General features: G+C 32.4%; 1 protein-coding gene across 1 annotated transcript; it reads right to left on the bottom strand.

Annotated features, from left to right (window-relative positions):
• Positions 1 to 13,309: 13,309 nt before the first annotated feature.
• On the bottom strand, positions 13,310 to 14,875 carry LOC114194740 (transcription factor MYB86). The gene is made up of 3 exons (XM_028085124.1): positions 14,690 to 14,875; positions 14,472 to 14,601; positions 13,310 to 14,050 (listed from the first exon to the last, which is right to left on the bottom strand). The coding sequence occupies exons 1-3, from the start codon at positions 14,856 to 14,858 to the stop codon at positions 13,342 to 13,344; spliced, it is 1,008 nt and encodes a 335-aa protein (XP_027940925.1). The 5' UTR covers positions 14,859 to 14,875; the 3' UTR covers positions 13,310 to 13,341.
• Positions 14,876 to 15,498: the final 623 nt, after the last annotated feature.

The following is a 15,498-nucleotide window of genomic DNA, read 5'->3' as shown; positions in this document are numbered from 1 at the left end:
CTCGGCTCAATCTTCGAATTGAGGGAATTCCTTAATTTTTTGGGGAATTTCATATTCTACTATTTTTTATATAAAATGCGTCCTTAAAATTCTTCAATTTCAATTTTCTTTTTAATTTCTTTATCCAAACTTGTCATTTTCCTTTAAAAAATTTGAAATTCTCTAAATAAATAAATTATTCTCTTAAATTATCTCATCCAAACACATCATACACTATTAAACTATTAGATATCCAAATTGAGTCTCTCTGCCTAGTTTGTAAAAACAAGTTAGAAATATGAGCTCGATAGAATTAAATTATTTTAAATCCGGTGTTTGTTATTTTTAAATTAAATAGATTTGGAATGGTGTAACTTAAATTACTGTAAAACCCTTTTTTTATTTCTGCCCTAATTTAAAAAGGGTTGCCCCAAATTAGTTGGGCCTAGGGCTGGCCCATAGGGTGTCCAAAGCCCCTAAGGCAGTCTAACCCCTCATTTTGCCACACTTTGCAAAGACAGTGCTCTTACCCTCTTTCCCTTCTAACAGAAGATCTGCTAGGGTTTGGGCATTTCCCTCTTCGAGCTCACGCAACTCCATTGTTTTTGCTCACGTAAGTAATTTCCCCCCGTGTCTTCTTTGTTTTCAGCTTTGTAGTCTTGAGTCTAACTAGGGTTCACCTTGGTAACCCATTTTGAATGGTTCCACTGTTTTCCAGCTCCCTAAATTGTTCTTGGAGCTACTGTACTCACTATTGTGGTGTCAGAATCCTCTGTTAAAACCTTCCCAGGTAAGGGAAGCTAGGGTTTCCTGTTATTTCTGTTTTATACGAATAATGTTTTGTGAAATATGAGAAGAGATTGGAAAAAACGTTAGTTTTTGGTATATTTCTGAGTTAGAGGTTCAAAGGTTCATGAAACTGTGATATCTGACGTTATTTCTCGTTGCTGGATGTGTCGCACAGTCGTTGGGCGAGTGCCTTTGGTCGCTGGGCGATTGTGTGTTTTTTTGGTATGCACAGTTTTAGTAAAATTGAATTTCCCAACTCATTAACCGTTGGATTGAGCTCAAATTTTGACATTTGGTTCATAGCATGCTATTTTATGGTTTGACTGGTTGGATCGTCGATTAGATGTCTGTAGCTTGAGAAATGTGTCACGCATTACTGCAATGATTTTGGTTTTGTGATAATAAATTTTCTTAGGAATTTTGGTGTAAGAATTATGGTTGTGGGTCGTGCTTGATTGTATGGAATTGCAGGTACTTAAATGTTGGCACACATTTATTTGGGATGAATACTATTTTGTGATATATGTATGTCTTGGTATGCATTTATAAAGTATGTGATGAATGAATTTGCATGAGTGATGTGATTCATGGATTGTGAATGATGAACTTGGATAAATCTTGGCATGCGATTTCAATGAAATGTTTGGTTTATGATGTACCTTATATAATGCATGAGACCTACGAAATGATGTGCATGATATAAGTTGTGGTTACAAATTGGATTGATATGATTGTATGATCTCAGCATGTGAAACAAATGAGATGGTTGGTGTTAGAGTGGCATGGTATTGGCATGAGATAAGATTCCACAACTATGGTTTGAGTGTAATGAATAGGTATGGAACCATGGGAAAGAAATGAAAGGGGTGAATTATAAAGAGCTGGTATGTGATGTATATGTATGTGTGTGATACATCTTTCTTGATTGGTCTGGTATGCTTGGTCTGTGTCAGTGCGTAATTCCTTGGAAATCTCTAGGTGGGATTTCAGGGTCGTGCCTCAGTGGTCGGGACGTAATTCCATGGCCCCTATTAGTGGGTGTCCATGGTGGTGCCTCATCTATATAACTTGGTAAGGATTCAAGGTAAGGATTGCATCCTGACACTCTAAGGAGTAAGTTAGTCTCACTTAGAGCAGACTGACTCTTGTGGTGAGAGTAGCAGGAGGCCTGAAACCCATTAAGGGCTAACCTTGTGTGTGGGGGAATTTGATTCATTGTAACACTTGTAACACATAGCTCGGGGTGAGCAAAGGTATCCACCATAAGTGCAAGCATCCGCTGAATCCGATCGAGTTATACGTATCCGGATGAGTCGAGTTGAGTCTTAGTGTATTGATTTGGAAGGTCATAACATGTTTGGATGATTTATGTATATTAGACTGTGAAAGTATATCTGATTGCATTGATGAAATCTTTTTGGCTCTAGCTTACCCTTTTCTTGTTTGAATGTCTTGTATGTTATTCTTCTACTTTTGCGATGATCATCAATTTATTGATGGGAGCAGATGCGAGAGGTACTCATGGTCAACAGGGGAGAGATGATTCTACTGCATAGTCTACTTGGGCTGGACTTCATTTTCTTGTTGGGCTTTTCTTTAGGGTTATGGCCCATGTACCAGTCTGACTTTTAGATTTCTTTATGTTCCTTTTAAACTTTATAACTTGTTTTCTTGTGGCACCGTAGTGTGCCTTGAGTTGTAAGGAGTTAAGTTTAAAACTCCAGGACTACGATGTTATGTTACCTTTGTGCGACGTTTCCGTTAATTATGTTTGTTGATTAAATGGGACGTTACAATTACAGTACCCATAAATCTTTTAAAATAATAATTATTCTTTTTAAAATTTGAAAATAGTATTATTTTATATATATATATATATATATATATATATATATATATATATATATATATATATATATATATATATATATATATATGAAGAGGAAAGTAAAGCCTATCATTAGCCATATACATATTATTCACAAAGGAGTTCTCATGAATAATGCATAAGATATCCAAGAAAAAAAAATAGAGATCAACTATGGTGTAACCAATAACTATAATTTTAGATATATGGTTGAGTGAAACATAAATTATTATAGATAAGGATATTGTCTCTTTTATTACATAAGGTTTAGACTAATCTTATTCGTTTTGATTAGAAAACAATTTTGCACTCTAGGAAAAGAAACGGGAAATGGCGAAGTAGAGAGGGAAAACGAAAATTTCAAAGTGTTTAGGGGGGATTTAACTTTACATTCCTCTCACTTTTTTTTTTTTAAATCGTCAGAGTTATATGGAACACGAAAAATTTTCTATTAAAATTATTTTATTTTGTCTCGATCAAACTTACAGTCTCTTTAATTAAAAAATCTATTATAAAACATAAGTGTGGGCTCATCTGATACTACACTATAATTATATAATAAAAAATTGTTTTGAATTCCAAACATGACATTTCACTTAGTTATTTAATATTTAAATTTAATATATATATTTGTGTTGGTTGTAGCGTGGGTTTAGTTCATTCTATATTTTCATACTTTTTTCATCTATTTGAGTTAAGCCGATTTTAACATTTATATTTTTGTAATCGTTCATATACAGTAGAGTGGGCTTAGAGTGAGTTTGACCCACTCTAAAATCAACTTGTTTTAATATTGTATAATCTTTACCTAAAATTTTATATTTTTTAATTGTTGAAATACATTAGAATGGGTTTAAAGTGAGCTTAACCCAATCTAAAGCATGTAAACATTTTGAAATAGAATTAGAGTCGTGAGACCCACTCTTAAAAGCGTCCAAAAACTAACTTATGCTTTAACATCGCAGCTAATTTAATACATTCTTGTAGTGTATTAAATTTGAAATTGTCAATACCTATTGTATGAAAAAGAAAATCAATGACAAACTAGCTCGTAACTAATATTATTTTACATGTCAATGTTTAGTGACACAATTAAATATTAAATTTTATATTTCAACTAAAAACAATAAACATTTAGCAACCATTAAATTTTTGAATCTTAATATAACATTTAACCATAAACCCTAACCCTAAGTCTTAAAACCCTAACCCTTAAATCTCAAACTCTAAACACACACATCTAATGCAATTTTAAAAATATTGAATTTAGCGACCAAAACAATTTCGTCGCTAAGTGATGTGTTCAACATTTAGCGACCACCGCATATCGGTCACAAATTGATACGTTAAAAACACTATATTCAGCGACCAAATAATTTTCAGTCGCTAATTACCATATAATAAATATTTAGCGACCATCAAATTTTCGGTCGTTAACTACAAAATTATACAAATTTAGCGATCACTATACTTTTGGTCACTGATTCATGCATTAAAAACATTTTAGTTAGCGACCAATACTTTTCAGTCGCTACTCGTCATAAAAAATGTATTTAGCAACCACTATGATATCGGTCACTAATGAAAAATTTATTCGGTCGATAATGTGGTTGCTAAAAAGTCTACGTTCATTTGTAGAAATATAACCACCGATTTAGCGACTAAATTGTAGCAATTATATGTTAAGGTTGCTATTTCAGTCGCTGATTAAATTTATGTAAGTATAATAATATTTTTTTGCTATATTGGTCACAGATTGCAACAAAAATCATTCAGTGGCTATTTCGGTAGCAGATAGCAACCTATATTTTTCAGTCGCTAATTTCGATCGCTAAAACATTATTTTCTAGTAGTGAATGTCATCTTATGATACTTACTTCAAAACATTAATTATGAAGACCACCAATTATTTTTTTTTTTTATATGACCAGGGGCAGAACTTAAGCTTGACAGAGGGGAGCCACGGCTCCCCTAAGGTTTTTTTTTCTTTTATATATATATATACATATATATATATATATATATATATATATATATATATATATATATATTTCTTTCTATTCCAATTTTTATTATCAATCTCTTATCATTTTCAAAATCAAACGGCAACATAACAAAATTGAGGAGTTAAGGAACATTTTGGACCGAACAATTATTTCTTTTGAGTAAGTTCATTTTTTACCCTTTTTTTCGAAAAAAATATGTTTTCCTCTTGTATGTGGCTTTTCTACGCTCTAGGCATATCTTTCTGATCATAAAATCATGCTCTAATTGTTGATCAAACTCTCTTTGTGTAGATAGAACTATTTTAGCTTTTGAAGTTATATAAGGAAAGAACAATATTAGGAATCTACTTTAAGATAAGGGAAGCTAATTATTTACAAGGTGTTAATTTTCTTAATATATTGAGTCTTAGTTTTGAGATTTAATTTGGGATATTCATAATTTATCTTTTCCTAAATAGGTGAGAGGTGACAAATTTCTATTAGAAAATTATGATAAAAAGTAGAAGAATTGATTCTTTTTACAAGAGGAATGTTTGTGATGAAAATGAAAAAAATGCATTTACATCATCTAAACTTGAAAAACTTCACGATAATCCAAAAATTGAAGAAAATGAAAAACAACTTTCTAAAGTTCCTAGAGTTACATATAATGAATTTGAAAATGCTTTAGAACGTGATCCAGGTAAACGTCCTCAAACTTGGCAATACCTACCAAACCAAATTGATGAGGTACGAAGGACTTATCTAAAATGGGATCCATATCAAATGCATCTAGAAAACTATCCGTTGTCTAGTAAAGATGGTTATCCAAGAAGATATCAACACACATGGTTTAGCTTATTTCCTTCATGGTTAAAGTATTCGGTATTTGCTATTAAAAGATATTGCATATTGTTTATCATACTATCTTTTTAGTAAAAAACCAAGAGGACGACCTAACTCAAATGTTTTCATTGTTAGATTGAAGTCTAATTGACATTGAGTTGATTGTCATCAACATGTTTTATCTTTTTTTGAGTGTTTTTTAATAGGTTTTAAAATTTTTTATAGCAAGGACTATGATAATCTATATTGCAAGAGATATTAAAACAAACTTCATTTCTGATTCAATTATTCAAGTTTTTAAAAGTTACCTATAGTAACTTTTGTTGTTTTTAATATATGATTGTTGATAATAAACTTTATGTTACACTTTCATATATATATATATATATATATATATATATATATATATATATATATATATATATATATATATATATATATATATATATATATATATATATATATATATATATATATATATATATATATATATTATCATATTTTTTTGGATTCTATTATCATATGTGCTTGTTTTTAATAGAGAAAATAATGTGAGGAAATAATTTTTTTTAATATAAAAAAATAATTTATGTATAAAAAATATAATTTGGCCCCCCTAAAATTTTGGTCCAAGTTCCGCCACTGGATATGACACTTCCTCACTACATTAAATGAATGTTGTATCTTCCAATGCATGCCTTCTCCCATCACGCCATTTCCAACCTTTGTCAAACATAAATGTTCTACCCAAAGATTAAATTTTTCGTATTAATTTGTGGGCTCTTATGACCTCTGTCAAACATAAATGTTCCATCAAGATTAAATTTTCCCATATAGGCCTGTGTGCTCTTTTTTCTTAATAATTGCGTTAATGTCTTGGACATAGTTTCGCAGCTTCAACAAACACCTTTTGGCTCCCTTATTCTTCTTAGACACCCACCATATTCATCTTTCCAAAAAAACATTGCAGGTGTGGTTTGTGAGGAAGAAAATTTGGAAAAAAAGACAAAAAAATAGAATGAAGTTTTAAAAATGAAAGATTATTAATGATTGTTATCAATATATTACAGTCATTCAATATTATATATTAAATAATTTCATATGATAAACTAATTGAATATAAAAAATATATCTTGATAATGTTCAAAAATACAACTATGAAGATTGAAGATTGTTACTGCACTATGTTAATTAAAGAAAAAAATGAATGAAGTTTTAAAAATGAAAGATTGTCAATGAACTCTTTTAATAACAAAATAAGAGATTTTTGAAAGATAATTATTGATCAAACAGGATTAAAAAAATCTAAGTCCTCTTACAGATAACTATTGATTCAATATGTTTCACATTTTTTCTATTGTTCAATGAGTTCATTGAACCATTTCACAGAAAATCTTCACGGATATCCTTGCCTTAATCAATTAATGAATCTGACAAAAAAAACTTGATCTAACAGTTAAATATTACAAAGAAAATGAGTTAGATATTATGTAACATCCCTAAGGAATATTACTGATATTAAATAAATAAAATTCGAAATAAAATAAATTCCACATTTAATATAAACTATTTCCCAAAACACCGGAAATTTAAAACTTTAATATATATATATATATATATATATATATATATATATATATATAGCCATAAAACCAGGAGTCCATAATTCATAAACTGAAATAAAAGTCAATGGCTCCCGACAGGGTTACATAATATTCTCAAAGCTAAAATAATAAACATATATATATATATACAAAAATATCCCCTGCTAGCCCTCGCTACGAGTCTAAGCATCTCCTGGCCCACCTGTCACATCATCTGCTCCCGGATAACAAGTTATCCGATCATCGCCACACACACACACAGAAAGGGTGAGCTATGCACAATATAAATAAACAAAACATGAATATACATATGTTTCCCAACCCAAAATAACATAACTAAAATTCTCATACTTTTCAAATAACCCAACCATGACCTCATAGTCCTTCATGAGTCATATACATGTACTAGGCCTTGGGACTTCCTTGTGCTCTCACGAAACTGACTCATTTGTGGTCCAACCCTATGAGCATATCTCGCTCATAGTCCTGCCCTACAGACGAGGAGACTCCTCGTCTGTAGTAAAACATCCAAGTCTCATACTTGGACCCTAGCACGCACGCAATCACCATACTATGGACTCCTCGCCCAATGGTAGCCGACGGGAACATAACAGTTCCTTGCCCATCGTGCGCCCGACACAGGCAATCACCATACTAAGGACTCCTCGCCCATTAGTAGCCGACGGGAACTCAACCAGTTCCATGCCCATCATGTGTCCAACCATCAAGCACATCCCAGACCCCTATTGGACTTAGTCCTTCAAGCCCAAACACCACACCACATGCATATACATCCTATACTGAAGATAAAACAGCCAAATCACACAAAAAAGCACATGTAAACATATTAACTCGCATAAAATCGCTTAAGCTAGGTACGCTCGCCCAAGCTAAGCCCTCAGCCTCGCTTAGGCTAGCTCACCTCGCCTGAGCGAGCTTAAAACAGTGACCACATCATGTTATCTCGCTTAGGCGAGATTCTCTCGCTTGGGCGAGTCACACCTTCGCCCAAAACAACACACAGACCTCGCCTAGACGAGGTTTAGACAAAAACATCACCACTGCAATTCGATAACTTGCTCAAGCGAGCCACTCTCGCCTAGGTGAGAGTGTCCGTCACCCAAAACCCCAAAACCCCTCTCCTAGACGAGAAATCGCGCTCAGAACGCATAGGTCACGTCACGATCTCGCTTGGGCAAGCCACTCTCGCCTAAGCGAGAGACCAAGTCGCCCAATTCTGACCCTGCTCGCCTGAGCGAGTTCCACGAGACAAACAACCCTAACTTGATTCTGCAACTTTCGCTTAGGCGAGATGGACTTGCTTGGGCGAAAGTTATAGAGTTTGCCTCTGTTTCACGCACATAGACCACCCAAAACAATGCCAACCAAATCACAACCATACCAATTCGATATTTCCCACATTACCAAGCATAAAACAATGCATAGCAACCATCAAACATGTTATATAACCACTTGGGGTCTCAACCCTCGAAATTAAATCAGTATTGCCCATTCAAGTGTAAAACCCTCATCCCTCTCATATAATGTATGAAAGACTTTGCATCCAAAATCAAACCAACCAGATTTTCCAATCATATCATACATGTTACGAGTTTCACATCCAATAGAATTCAATTTAAAATCACAATGTTCCAAAATCATAACACACATTATATCACAAAGGACACTCCCTCTCAGTTCAGCCCTTTACACACCCAAAACCTCACCTTACACTGATGGTTTTTCCCAACCCTCTTGGCTGCCCCATTCTGCTAGGTTCTCTCTACCTTTCCACATTCCTACCACAATTAATAGTTAGAAAAAATAAAGCTTACTCTATGCCCATTAAGGTTTGAACCCATGACCTTCGACTCATAAGAACAAAGCATAACCACTATGCCAAATCACATTTTGTGATAACCATTATACTCTTATGATTATACTATCACTCACCATTCACAATTTCATTACCAAAACAAAATAATAAATAAACCATACAACACATAATTGGCACACATAGGACTCAAACCCAAGTCCTTTCACACAAATCAAAGTACTCTCAACCACTTGAGCTAGTACTTTTCCACGTCACACCAAACAACAATTAATGCCATAAAGGCTCTTTCTACTCACATTTATTAATTAATTAATTATATAGTTAATTAATTTCACGGGTCTTACATATTACATATGGTAGAAGAAGAAAAGATAAGATAGAAGAAGAAAAGCATTGACCTTTTTTGGTGTTCTTCAATTAGTTAATAAATCTCAAAGAAAAACCTTGGTATAACAGACAAATACTACAAATAAAAGTAGTTAAATATGGTAGAAGAAAAAAAAATCAAAGAGAAGAAGAGAAGTTGTTACCTTTTTGGTGTTCTTTACCGTGTTCATGAATCTCACAAGAAAACATCCATCCAATAGAGAAAAACTACAAAGAAAAGTGTTTAAATATGGTAGAAGAACAAAAAATCACAGAGAAGCAAAAAAGTTGTTACATTTTTTATGTTCATGAATCTAAGAGCAAAACATTTATCTAACAGAGTAATACTACAAAGTAAGAACAATAGTTGAATATTGTAGAAGAACAAAAAATCGTAGAGAAGAAAAAAAGTTGTTACCTTTTTGGTGTTCTTCACCCTGTTCATGAATATGAGAGCAAAATATCCATCCAACAAAAAAAAATACAACAAATAAGAAAGGTAGTTAAATATGGTAGAAGAACAAAAAATTACAGAAGAGAAGAAAAGTTGTTAACTTTTTTGTGTTCTTCATGGTGTTCATGAATCTGAGAGCAAAATATTCATCCAACATAGAAATACTTCAAAGAAAAGAAAAGTAATTAAATATGGTAGAATAAAAAAATCACATAGAAGCAAAAAAAGTTGTTACCTTTTTTGTGTTCTTCATTGTGTTCATGAATCTGAAAGCAAAACATCTATCCAACAGATAACTACTACTAAGAAAAGTAGTTAAATACGGTAGAAGAACAAAATAGTAGAGAAGAAAAAAAGTTGTTATCTTTTTGGTGTTCTTCACAGTGTTCATGCATATGAGAGCAAAACATCCATCAAACAAAGAAATACAACAAAGAAAAGTAGTTAAATATGGTAGACGGAAAGAAAATAGCAGAGAAGAAGAATAGTTGTTACCTTTTTGGTGTTTTTCACGGTGCTCATGATTATGAGATGTGCAACGCACAGTTAGAAAAATCACAGAAAAGATGATATTTTTTTTGTGTTCTTCACGGTACTCATGAATCTTAGAGCAAAACATCGATCCAACACAGAAATACAACAAAAAATAGTAGATCTGAGAGTAAAGCATCCATCGAACAGATAAATATAACAAATAAAAGAAGTTAAATATGGTAAAGAACGAAAAATCGTAGAAAAGTTGTTACCTTTTCTGTGTTATTCACGGTGCTCATGAATCTCAAAGCAAAACATCAATGCAAAACAAAAATAAAAGAAATACAAAGTAGATCTCAGAGCAAAACATCCATCAAATAGAGAAATACAACAAAAGAGATTAGTTAAATATGGTAGAAGAACGAAAAATCGCAAAAAAGTTGTTACCTTTTTGGCGTTCTTCACGATGGACATGATTCTGAGAGCAAAGTAGATTTGAGAGCAAAACATCCCTCTAGCAGAGAAATACAACAAAGAAGATTAGTTAAATATGGTAGAAGAACGAAAAGTCCCAGAAAAGTTGTTACCTTTTTTGTGTTTTTCACGTTGCTCATGATTCTGAGAGCAAAACATCAATGCAACACAAAAATAAAACAAATACAAAGTAGATCTAAGAGCAAAATCGAGATCAAAACTCGAGATCCAACAGAAAAGAACCAAAAAGATTATTTATTTTTCATTCAGAAGGATGAAAATAACCGAAAGTTGAGTAAAAATAAATATTTTACATACCGTTGTCATTCTGCAACCAAAAAAATCAAACCTTGTTCAAAGCTTCCACTGTTTGAGAGTCTTACCTGTCTTCGACCTTTTCATTTCAACCATTTAGACCAGAACAAAGTTTGGTTCAACGCAAAAATCGGTCAGATAAAAGCAAGAACCAAAAAGATGATTTTTTTTCATTGAGAATGTTGAAAATAACCGATAGTTGAGTAAAAGTAAATACTTTACATACCATTCTCATTCTTGCCCCTGACCCATATTCTACTCATTTCATTCAACTAAAGAAAAACTGAAATCAGAAAGAAAAGTCACTTAAGTATATCTGAATGTTTGAGTCAGAAAGACAGAGATGAAGTCTCGTAAAAAAGGTGAGGACATATGTAAAATGAGAAAGATGGTGTTCTGTGTGAGTGAGAAAGAGAGAGATGAAGCTGGAGATGTGGTGTTCGTCATGGTGTTGTGTGTGAGTGATTCAGAGAGAGATGAAGAAGCTGAAGAGTTTGAGAAAGAGAGAGAAGTTTGAAAGAGGATGATATTGTGTGCGGGACACGGAGTGTGAGAACAAAATAGTGTGAGAGTGATTTCTTTTTTATTTATTTTTTAATCTTCAAAATTATGAAAAGTTGACACGTAGTAGAAAGTAAATTTTGAATGCAAATGGTTCAGAAATATTAAAATATTCAAGAAGTTGTCATTTGTTAGTTCACAATTGTATATAGTATTAGATATTAAAAAAGATTTTAAGAAATTCAATGCGTAACTCTTAACTTAATTCTTGGTATACATGCATTCCAATTTTAATAATTTTAATAGATGAAATATAATTTAAAAGTAAACATGAATGAAAAAGTGTTCTAAGCTTAAATATATGAAATCAATTATATAATAGGATTATGATCCTCTGACAAACTTTTTTTAACAAAGTTTGACAAAGTTTGTTTTTTAACACACACCAAACATTTTTTTTTCTCTTTCTAAGTTATATCAAACTTTTATTTCATTTATTAAAGTATTGATACGTGTACTTTTTTAAAAATTTGTTAATAAAACTTTATCAAAACATAATTTTCATATTATATATGGTTGATAAATTAATGAGGATGGCATACCAGATACCAAGATACAAGTCACGTCACTTGAATGAAATAAAGCATTGGATTACTTATAATTGTAAGGGATCTATTACACTTATCAACAAGTTTTATGGCCAAACGGTTATACTTTACATGGTAGTGATATTCAACTTTAAAGGGACAATATGAGATAAAATTGGTCACAAAACTGAAAATATTAAGATGAATATATATAGTCATATATAAAAGAACAAAATATGGAAGAAAATATTAGTGTAGCATCTATTGATGAAAAAATGATAGAAAAAGATTTATGATGCTTTGGACATATACACAAAAGATGAAACAAAATGCGCAGATGGTATGAATTTTAGTCTCTGAAAACAAGAGAAGAAAAGTCAAAAGTATAATGTAAGATATTCGAGAAATGATAGGTTAACACCCATATTTGACTATTTTTTTACCACTTTAAAATTAACTTGTAATTCAAGACAAATTAACTTGTAATCTATGAAGATGGTAAAAAAAGTGGTCAAATGTGGGTGTCAACCTATCACTTCTCAAAATATTCTTAGGAGAGATTTCACGCTAAACAATTCTTCTAAAATTGTGACTTTTAACCGTTTTGAATTACGTTGCATGATTCATGTAGTCCATTTCATCTAGCAAAATAAAACTTTGATGTGGTTATGATTTCTTAAAGATTTTATATATACTTGTACATAGTGGAATATTAAAAGGATTAATTAATTGATGTTTGAAAGGTATTTATAATGGAAAATTAGTACCATATTTTTAGAAATATTTTGGATTGAAACAGATACTATATACAAAATCTTCGAAAAAAACTGCATTAAAATATCACCTAAAATGAACCCATCAATTAATCAGTAATTATAGTAATTTGGGTAACTACAAATTGACTGTAATACTTAAGTCTCAAGATATCCATTACTCTTGATATTCAACGATTGAAACTATGATTAAATAGTTAAACAAATAAGGGACGTAAGAACCACGATTTCCATTAAGAATGCTTTCTTCTGGGTAGGTTAAGTTTTTAACAAGAAACCACAAGCAACAACCACAAGACTCAAAACCCCATTCCTCTACCACCTCAAACCATTTTTCAAATTTTATGCCATGCAATTTCATTCTTCTTTCTTCCAACTAGTCTCAGTCTACGCGAGATTACCATATATATATTCATATCATACTCATATGTGCGAACAAAACTAATTGCTTTGTAATATACATAAACGATGAAAATATTTGAAGTATGGTCTAAAAGTTCCATGCAAGTTCATCCATACAACTAAGATCATGAGAGATAAATTCGGAGGAAAGTACACTCTCCAGCAACCCAAAATCAAAGTTAGAACTCTCGAAAGAAACACTTCTTTCAAGATTGTCCTTGTTAGCTTCTCTCACATCAGTTACAGTATCCTCACAGATCTTGTCCTTCTCTTGCTGCACCTGCACTTGTGTTACCTCTTCAAGTGTTTGACCGCTGAAATCATCAACATTTACTCTTGAAACCCAATTGGCAATGTTTTCATTGTTCGACAATTCAACTGCAGTGGGGTTCATATATGAAGGTGAACAAATGTTGGAGCCGTTGTTGACTAACAGATCATAAGGCAAATCTGACGAGAATTTATTTGAAACAATAGCTGATGTTTGATATTCAGATGTAACAATGGTAGAGGGAGTTTGAACAATGTTTGGTGGAGGTTTAGGTAATGAAGAAAAGGTTTGAAAAGTAGTTTCCACTGGTGCATTTGGTGTGTGTGAACTCATAATGAAGATGGAATTGGATTTTTTATGCATATTGGAGATGGTAGATGCTGAGCTTCTTCTATGAGAAGATAGAAGATTGTGGGTTTGTGGATCTAACCCTTGAGAAATGAGCTTCTTTTTTATGCATGAGTTCCAGAAATTCTTGACCTCGTTGTCTGTTCTTCCTGGTAGGTGTTTAGCAATCTGTGCCCATCTGCAGCATACCAATAACACATGCATTGATGAATATGCAAGCCCTTGCACTGAATTATCTACTTTCTCTTCTGTATGTACGATGAATCGTGTTATAACTCATTGTATTTTTCTCTTTTCGCATACACATAAGCATGTCTTATTCTTTTAACTTCTATCAAGAACAATTTAAATGTAATCTTCTGATAAAACTTAACATGAGAGAGGATGAAGAAAAATTTGACAAAGATTTGTAGAGTTGATTAGATTAAGTGGATATCAAAAGAGGTAGAAGTTCCTTAATCTTAGTTGTGTGCTAAACCTTATAAAACAAACAATACTGCTCTCATATAATACATTTCTTTTTGGTCTATTAAGGTTGCTGTTCCCCTTTTACTACTTTTATTCTCATACTTTCTGTGCTTGAAATTTATCTCCTTTACCTGTTTCCAAGAATTCTATGAATATCAATTATGATCTGCTCTTCTTCAGCAGTGAAGGAACCCCTCTTGAGATCCGGCCTAAGATAATTAATCCATCTCAACCTGCAACTCTTGCCACATCTCTGCAATCCTGCACATAATCAGCAAAACCACAACATCATCTTTTATCTGTTCATCATCACAAAAACAACACAGACAAGAAGAAAGTAAATTCTTGCCTGCATATTTTGGCACAGAACTCCAACTTTTATGTCCATGAGTGTTGATATATCTGAGAAGCTTTTCATCTTCTTCAGGAGACCATAGTCCTCTTTTGATCTTCTGTTTGCTGCAGCAGCGGTGGCCCATCTCTAAGCTCTGTGCAAACACTCTCTCTACGGAGAACATTGAGCATTTGGGTTTCTGCAACACTGATCATTTATAAATGGTGACCTAGGAGGTGATATAATACATGTGGGTCCTAGACCCCTATGTTATCAAAATTGACTCATTGTGCAAATGTATTGGTGGGGTCCGGGGTGAAAGGGAAGGTTAATTGCTAGAGTGAGAGACAAGTGCAAGAATCTATCTTTCCTATCATTTATCCAAACGGCAACAAATGTGCACTAAGACTTTTTGGAAAAACAGGACCAACTGTGATGGGGTGATGAGACTACTTTGCTCATTTTCCAAATTGTCTAGGCATTTAATCAAACAAATGGGATGCATGCAAAAAATGAGAAAAAGGCTGTTTGTCTCACTGGTGTTATAGACTCTTACGATATGTTTGTAACACATCAATCAGAAAAGAAAACTTCCACATTTTTTCCGTAGTTTGAAACGTGAAAGAATGGGAAAAAAAATGTGAGAATGACTAATTGCATTGTGTTTTGGGAGAAAAGAAAAAGTGAGCTATATAATAAAATTCTTAATCATCTTATTCTTATATGAATAATTATTTTCACTCTATGTTGAACAATCTTTAAAAGGGGAAACAAATTAAAAGAAAATGATAGATTATATATTAAAAGTGAAAATAAAAAATGAA

This window comes from Vigna unguiculata, chromosome 1, assembly GCF_004118075.2.
Source record: "Vigna unguiculata cultivar IT97K-499-35 chromosome 1, ASM411807v1, whole genome shotgun sequence".
NCBI classification, from domain to species: Eukaryota; Viridiplantae; Streptophyta; class Magnoliopsida; order Fabales; family Fabaceae; genus Vigna; species Vigna unguiculata.
This window is presented reverse-complemented; position numbering and strand designations above follow the sequence as displayed.